The sequence below is a fragment of the Lolium rigidum genome, chromosome 6, assembly GCF_022539505.1.
Source record: "Lolium rigidum isolate FL_2022 chromosome 6, APGP_CSIRO_Lrig_0.1, whole genome shotgun sequence".
Lineage (NCBI taxonomy): Eukaryota > Viridiplantae > Streptophyta > Magnoliopsida > Poales > Poaceae > Lolium > Lolium rigidum.
In genome coordinates, this window is record NC_061513.1 from 250,705,326 (window position 1) to 250,714,232 (window position 8,907).

General features: G+C 41.0%; 1 protein-coding gene across 1 annotated transcript; it reads right to left on the reverse strand.

The window, feature by feature from the left end:
- Positions 1–6,757: 6,757 nt before the first annotated feature.
- LOC124659844 (ervatamin-B-like) lies at positions 6,758–7,971 on the reverse strand. The gene is made up of 2 exons (XM_047197666.1): positions 7,482–7,971; positions 6,758–7,353 (listed from the first exon to the last, which is right to left on the reverse strand). Exons 1-2 carry the CDS (start codon positions 7,969–7,971, stop codon positions 6,758–6,760), a joined length of 1,086 nt encoding a protein of 361 aa, XP_047053622.1.
- Positions 7,972–8,907: the final 936 nt, after the last annotated feature.

Below are 8,907 nucleotides of genomic sequence, written 5' to 3' on the forward strand. Positions count from 1 at the left end.
ACAATCAATATCTTTTGATCTATTTATCAATAATATGCCCTTCAACTCACAAAAATATGAAGAACACAAAGGAATAATAAAATTTGACTTTTGAACAATTTCAAAATATTCTAATTTAAATATGTGAGTTTGAGTATGTTTAATCTAATTCAATTCTATAAATCCAAATCAAATTATTCATTTTAAATGATTAATATTGATGTCCTCTGACCATTAGAACAAATCCTCACATAATTTTTTGAATATTTTGCAAATATTTAAATTCAAATTGGGAATTTTAGAATTTCCGTCCTAGGTTTAATTCTATAATTAAATTTGGACATGATTATCTCTACAAAAATAAACCCTATGATAATATATATATAGCATAACCATTTTGGCATTTTCAGCAAGTCATGAAGATCATATAACTCCACGTCTCCACCCATTACTTAGTAAAAGTGGCCTCTCTATCTATGCCTAAGTGCAAACTTATCAACTCCATATACCCAAAATTCTTCTAAGTAATTTACTCTTCCTCCTCTCCACCAAAAAACTAGATAAGAATATTATCTTAAGACCCTCGAGAAGAAGTGTTGAAGAGAAAACAATAAGAGAAAGAATCAAGAGAAGTTTAAGAGAAGACAAAGATGATCCAGGCTGTGAAGGAAAGAACAAGACTTAGAAATTAATTCTAACTACTCATCTATCTAAACCCTCAACCCAAGCTTGTGCGGCAACACTTTCAAGACTTAGAATTTCCTTTTTCTCAATAAGAACCTGATACGGATAGGACCAATGAACGACTTATCAATGGTGAGATACGCGGCCATGTCAAAGAGAAGGACAAGGGATTCTAGGAGCATGAAGAGGTGATCAAGACAACGGAGGTGAAGATTGAAGAGAAGTCAAGACAAGAAGAATGAAGAGCAAGACAAGCAGTCCAAGACAAGAAGTGCAAGAGCAGAGAGTCCATGTCAAGAAGATGAAAGTGATGAATCCTCGTGACTTATAATTTATTCTTCTAACTCCTCAAGCCAAGCCCAATACTTTTTCCTTGAGATATTTTGTTAAGTGTTGACACCTTCTAACAATTTAGAGAACCCCATTTGAGACTTAGTCATTTCTACATTCTATCTTGTGTGGAAATACCAACCCCTCTCCCATATCCATTTCTTGTAAGTCCTTGACATAGCCATTCTCTCTCTCCAGCTATATCAAGCCAACTTTATGCCACAACCTTCTTGTACATTGATCAATAAGACTATGAAGAATAAGCTAAAACAAATAAACAAGCCTTATGTTTGCCTTGCTTGATTTTGTTTTGTTGGAATGCTTGTTTATATTATGTTATTTTCTATCTTATAGTTTGTACAAAGAGCTACGAGTTTGCGTTGAGAGAAATGAAGAATAGTCAACTACCAAAAGTCAAGTGTCACTATCATCCGTTCTACTTTTCTATGCATGTAGAGTTTTTATGTAAAACATTGCATGTGTAGGATGTTTTCAAATTAATTATATAAGGTATGCTATGATGATCCTATTATTAGTCTTAGGATTCCCCTTAGTATCCTTAAGTTGCCATCGTAAATAGTTTTTCTTAGCCATGCTACTAGATACGTGGTTCGGATATCATGATGAAATGAGATGAAGAAAGTATGTTTTTGTTATAAATGAAATCTACTTGATGAATGAACCACCTAGACGGATTGGTATGAGTGGAGCGTCTGCACGGTGAAAATTGGTGGGGTCCATCACCCAGAAACAAAAGAGACTGGACAAGTTCTTTGTTTGGTAGCTTCTTGTACAGCCGCATGTCATATGAGCTCTGTCTTGACTAAGTAGGTTGTAGGAACCATCCCGACGTGACCAGCAGATGTAGTTGTGTAGGTTGGTACGTGACCGTCCAGAGGGCTCGGATTCCTACTTATGAAAATAGTCTCGTCTTAGTCTTCTCTCGGCCATTTGAGTAAAATGAGCATCATGGTGAAAAGGAGTTGACTAGGTCGTGTGGGTAAAGTGTACAAACCTCTGCATAGTGTAAAAACTAAGTATTTAGTCGTGTCCTCGGTTATGGATAACTTTGAGCAATTGGACTTGGTACTGTTGGAAGATCTCTCTCATCCAAATTTTCTAAGTTACAACTTGTGGAAAACTTGGTTAGTAAAGTAAGTAGCTGGATCGTCTGTTGTCTATCCCTGGTGAGCCAGAGTGATGAGAACTTGAGTTCATGCTCTTAGGTGATATATTTCAAAGACAAATGTTGTTTGCAAAAATATAGAGAAAATGCTTGCTTTCCGCAAAGAAGATAAACTCCACTTAGCCAAATAATGATGTAAGTGTTAGGTGCCATTTGTGTCCATAAAATGGCATCTTGCCAATACAATTGAAATGTATTGACCATTTGGGCTGTAACGTTTTATATTGCAGGTTCTGATGATGAGTATGGTTCGATGATTAGGGTTACGAGTCTATTCTCAGCATGCTCGCATGTTGCACATGAAGATAAATGACTCCATACTATTTATGTTTGTTTATTGTGAACGATGAAAATAAGCTAGCCTTGTGCTATGCAATTTGTATAGTTTTATTATGTAATTTTCTGGATCATGTGATATAATAGAATAACTAGCGGATTGGCCCGCGCATTTGCGCGGCTAGACTTGTATAGATTTTATTATAAGAACTTTCAGGATTTTATTTATAGATGTATAATGCTTTTGGTTTCTAGTGTTAGTAATTATACAATAACTTAATTATCGTCAATATGTATATACTGAAATATTTTGAAAAATATACCATTATTTCTTTTCAAAAAGGCATTTGATTTATTTTTCAAGAACAATTAGGTTAATGCCTATAGAGATGCAGAAGGATATTTAAGGATGAATTGCAATTTCTAGTTCATAAGGCCAAGAGGAAAAAATATCATAGCATACCGTAACAAAAATTGTAGATACTTAGTTTCATAGGGCTTGTTGCCATGAATTAGCTGATAACCTCAAGCTCTTATCGTGTATAATTTTTTCTGAAAATCAATAAAAACACACTGTGTGGAAAACCCACTGCTTTGCTGACCAAAATCCTTGCAAAACGGTACATGCAATTTGTACATCAAAAGGATTATGGCAACAAAATAGAGCAGAAGTATCCATACATGTTCTTTAAAACTTGTAATACCATATTTACATTAAGATAATTTATGCATGCACACTCTTTTGTTTTTTATGTTATCCTGTTGTTGATGGAGATGTATATAACACATCAAGTCGAGAGAATCATCCATGTTCTATATACGTGATCATATATAACCTGCAGGCTAAATTTATGAATGAGAATCACAATACGCTTTGGAAATATTTTGGGAGCTTCTTGAAAATATCAAAAAATCAAATCCAGCAAATATACTGTGACACAAAAGGTCAAATATATTATTTAATACTTCATTTTTGGTGGACAAAATGTTTATTGGGTACTTTATAATCCTAATACTTTGCAGTTCTATAATTGTTCTACTAAGTACTCTTAGAAGTCCTTGCTTTCAGATCTTGTCGGTAAACACACTCTACACAACGGAATTGCACAATCTGCATATTTAGACAATTGTTAATTGAAGTCGATAAACAAACCAATTTGTATAATCTATCTCAGCTATGCATACCATGTACAAAAAATAAAGCAAGATTTCCTACACTATACATATGTCACTACCACTGATATGCCTTGTTATTTGCAACCATATGTTCACATGTAAACAAAACTGAAGAATCAGAAGAACTTGAACAAATAGGAGCATCAGTCAATGAATCTAGTAATAGATTGGTGAGGGGACAGATCTGCACGACATGATCAATGTATTGAACATCTAGATACGTGTTTGCGCTATGACATGAACTTCTTCCTGGGCATCACGATTACTATATCCGGGTCCGGCAACGCCTCTCCTCCTTTCCATACCAGCAGGTCATCCGCTTCCAATAGCCATATCCCAATAAAGGGATCAAAAGCTGAGACAACCCATTCTATCGAAAGCTTGCGATCTCTCCACGGCTCTATCATGGTTCCTTCGTGTTTCTTTTGACCAGATCAAGTCGATTGATGTCTTGTCATGCTAATTAAAAATGCTCTCTTTGTAGCTACCAACAAATAATGCAAGACCCCCACAAAAATGCAGTTGTTAGCTGTTTGATGCCATGGAATACATGGGTTATCATTGCTTCCTCTGATACATGTAGAAAAGAAACTCAACATCACTATTGCTATTGTTTATCTACTCTCGTACACACAGCAGCAATCTGGTGTGGATGAACTCTTCCTTGTCAGCAGCTCATCACTCTGCTTCTTGCTTTATCATCACAAAAAACAAATTCAGTTCAAGTCCAGTCTCAATATATATGATAGAATCTCAAAGAGTAGACACCGTTCTGTATAAGCTGGAGTAATCGGTTGATTTGAAAATAATTTTTAGAATCTTTCAGTTCAAGGGAAATAAGGCCTGTTATTCAACATTGAAAAAGGTGACTGCAGGATATCAAACAGCACAACCCCAGATATAATTTTTTGGCTTATGCAAGAAAAATTATAGACATCATGTTATCGGAATTGATAATGCAAATCAAAGTACTTTAACGTTGCACTTTTCAAGATTATATGCTTCAGCCATGCATGCCAGGTAAAGATTTTTTTGACATGAATTATTATGCAACCAATGAACTAAAGAATTATCTGAACATTGGAGGCTTGTAAATCCTATACTCAAGTGCAACCATGTAGCTAACTAACACTGACCGTAAGATCAAGAAAAATCTTACTATAAAACTATATGTATCTTCTAGTCACATTCATACCAAATAATGATTTTTTTAAGAAATCACACAACACATAAAAATGCAGAGGAAAAGGAAGGTAAGTGAAAGAATACAGAGAATTTGGAAGTGAACCTTGCTCCAGCCAAATGTAACCTGCCTCAATCTTCCCTTCATATGCGCATCTGCCCAAGCGACACTTCTTCATGGCATTTATTTATTTGATCCAGGTAGTAGGATAATATCAACAATGAATATACACAGTTTTGCTATTTAAGCAAGAAATTATAATCTATTTGATGCCAGGTTACTGTGTAAAATATCTTATATTTACCTAGAGATTATATACATAAGTAATGACAAAACTAATCATAAGCAGATAAGAATGAGGCATAAATATCAGAATTGAAACAAATGACGAAATATATTTTCCAGCCCGTCTCATCCAGCTGCAAGTAGAGCAACAACATACATCTAATCTGCATCGGTTCCTCTATTGTGTCTGTCACGTTACTGTTGAACGACATGTGCTATATGCATCTGGAAGTCCTTACTTGCTATCGTGTCCTTTTCTTAGGTTTGCTTGTCTATAAGAAATTAACATTTTTTTATAATCGTATCCACGCTGCTTGACGGGAGACATGTACGAAAGTCAACTCGGCCACATTAATCGATCGAGTAAACCTGATTACTAATTTGAATAACCCAGCGGAAATATATAAAAATCAAGAAGAGATGAGAAAATTACTTCCTAGAACTGGCCCAAATCGCTCCATGCTGCAACAAATCTTTGAAAGAATCACCTCGTGCGTACAATATCTCCACAGTTGTATCTTAGTCCCACCCCTCGGCTTCACCTACATCGTGTGGGGGATGGGGCATCCTCAATCGACGAAGGCAGGCAGGCCGGGGCATAATCAGCAGTTCAACACAGAGGAAGTTGTAGCGCGAGGCAGCCGGCCGGTGATGAGCTGGTGGCGACATCCGATTGGTGGTGACAGGGAATCAGAGGAAAACATGAGAACGATTGGATCTATGGATTTCTTACGGGGATAGGAGGTTGGCTCTTTTTTACTGCAACCGGAATCGTGCGCTTTAGAGAGTTAACCGACCTAACAAATCTTAATCGTACGTTGTCTTTTGCTTAATCTTAGCCATACAATGTTTGTTGTTTTAATTATATAATAGACTTTGTTTCTTGATATTACATATTATACTGTATGTGCTAGCGATTGATCTAAAGACTAGCACAATTAAGCACATAGATCAGCACCCTACCGGATAAGGTCACTACATAAGTGCAATCTCTTCTTGACTCGATGCCTCGGTGTTGCGGCCTGAGTCGAGAATGTTGATCCCTTGGTAATTTGCTTACACGATGGGGATGGGATGCGTAGAAGAATTGCCCCGTGTCAGTTAATGGGTAAGCGACTAATGTCCTGGTCGCTAAACAGAGACACCGGTGGCGGTATATATAGTTCCAACCTGCCGGATCAGTTCTTCAACGCAGTCTCTTGGAGGTGCTCATAGGGGTAGGGTGTGTGTGTGCGCGTTCATAGGGGTGAGTGTGTGCGCGTATGTATGAGCGTCTTTGATTGTACTGTGTTTCGCAAAAAAAAAAAAAAAGCACACATCGATGCACATAAGAAAGGCCAATACTCGCACATCCGTCACGGGCACGTGCGCACGCACAATGCTAAACCGATTAGAAATGAGACAAACAATACTGATTTTTTGCGGGTAACAAACAATACTAGTTGATTTATTGATTGATCAAAGGTAATACTCTACATATTGTTAAGATTTTGTCTTGCATGATCACAACGAAAATTAAACAATACCCACATCCATCGATCTCATCCGCACGATCGATTAATTGATGCACTATATACTTTCTCGCAAAACAAGAAATATGCACTAGTATATGCTTGGCGTAAGCAAGGCTCGCCTGAGAAAGCTGGAGGCGTCGTCGGTCAAGCAGTGGGATAGAAAGGGGAGCTGGCGAGGGCGCAGGTGCCGGTGGACCATGGCACGTCCTTGGCGAGCTTGATATATCCCTGCTCACCCCAGTCGTTGCTCCACGAGTTCTTGGCGAGCCAGAACTTCTCGCCGAACTCCTCGCAGTAGCCGACGATGGTGACGGCGTGGTTGACCTTGGCCGGGTCGCCGGAGCAGGGGCCGCGGTAGATGCCGCTGGAGTAGAACTGGAAATCCCATTCGCTGGCGTCGATGTAGACCGTGACGGGCTGCCGCGCCACGGCGAGCGCGAGCTGCCGCTCGTCGTTGATGGGCACGGCCTTGAAGCCCTTGACGGCGACGTCGCGGTCGAAGAGGAGCTTATCGACGTCGCACCTGCCGTTGAATCCGCTGTACGGATACTTCGTCTCCGACGTGATGCCGCCGCGGCCGGCCACGAGGTCCAGAGCGGTGTCCACGCGGCCACCACCACAGCCGCTGCTCCCGGTGTCGCAGTCCACCAGCTGCTGCTCCGACAGAGACACCAGCTCCCCGGTCCTGATCTTGTTCATGCCTTCGATCGCCGCCACCGCAGCGAACGCCCAGCAAGACACTGCCATGATATGTCCATGCACGCAACGCAAACACGAGTAATTAAGCAACCATTTCCATTACCCACTCTCTACAAGAATTGATCAATGTATACATGACAATTGTGAAGAAATAGCTAGCTTGACTTACAGCAAGTGCCCTGAAACTTGACGCCGGTGACGGCGCCGCTGGAACGCCAGTCGACGCAGCACGGCTTCGCGGAGTCGTAAGGAAGGAAGGTGGGACGCGGGGGCTGGGAGCCGGTGCTGTTGAACCCGGTGAACTGCGCGGCGACCTCGGCGGGTTCGAGATCACCGAACCTGTTCATGCCCACCCTGACAGTCGTGATGGTCTGCGGCCCGAACCCCCCAACGACGACGGTGGTACTGGTCTGGGCGCTGAAGGCGCCGATCTTGTTGAGGTTGTCCCTGAAGACCCCGAACCGCATCTCCTTATCCTCTTCGTTCGCGTAGGTCTTCGAATACTTGGTCATCCACCTGGAAAACCTGGCCCTCGACTCGGATTCCGGCAGCCGCCACGGCTGCTGTGGCGGTGGTGGTGGGTTCGCTGCCGTGAGCGACGCCTGTAGGAGGCTGGCGGCACACAAGAGTATGATAAGGTAAGGCGTGGAAGCAGCCATCTTGGCTAGGCTGAGTTATCTAAGCTTGGTGCTAGCTTATGAAGTTAGTTATGCTTGTGTGGAATACATGCACCGGAGCTAATGTTTATATAGGCGCATGAGTTAGCATGTTTTTTTCGCAGCATACTCTGTAAGATGCATGCTTAAATTAACAAGAAAATCGAGCAATATATGTTTAGGGAAATGCTATGTTGTCTCAGCCTAGGGTATTTGTAGGACTGGCCGGTGTTCGTTTAAGAAAACAAAATATGTTATATTCAGTAACTTGTTATAATTAAATAGTGTTTATTTTACATACAAGTTTTACAGTGATTGGCATTTTTAATAACCATCCATCCACCCTAATCCGATGGTTATAAATAGACGGAACCAAACTGACGGAACCAAAAGAGTGGGAGCGGAACCAAAATTCGTGGGACCGAAACCTCTAAACTATTTTCTGAAAATAACAGAAAACGAACATCCTTCTAAACGGTCGAAATATCTTATGATATCTGACTGAGCAACAGTGATCTCACTCATCCTCTCCGGCGCTCGTCGTCCTGCCCGACATCCCCACCTTGAACATCCGTCCCGCTGCCGGCCGGTGCCCAGGGCCTCATAATCGAACTGCCTAATTCACTATGTATATGTAAATTCCTGAGGAATCACGGTACAATCTGCACGCAGCATGGCCGAATCCTTCGTGACACCTGAGTCTAATCAATGGAGTATATTGTCAACTCTAATCAGAACTAATAAGAATTGTGATCACTTGGAACTGCTACGTATATTCCGGGAGAAGCATAGCACAATCGGCATGCCGCTGCTGTTGGTGCTCTTGCTTGTTGCCTGCGGCGCCATCCCTGCGGCAGCGATGGCGCAACAGTGTTCTCTAGGTACACGTTCAAGGGGCAGGCGGAGGCCGAGGCCTTCGATCGAGGACGAGCTGCTAGA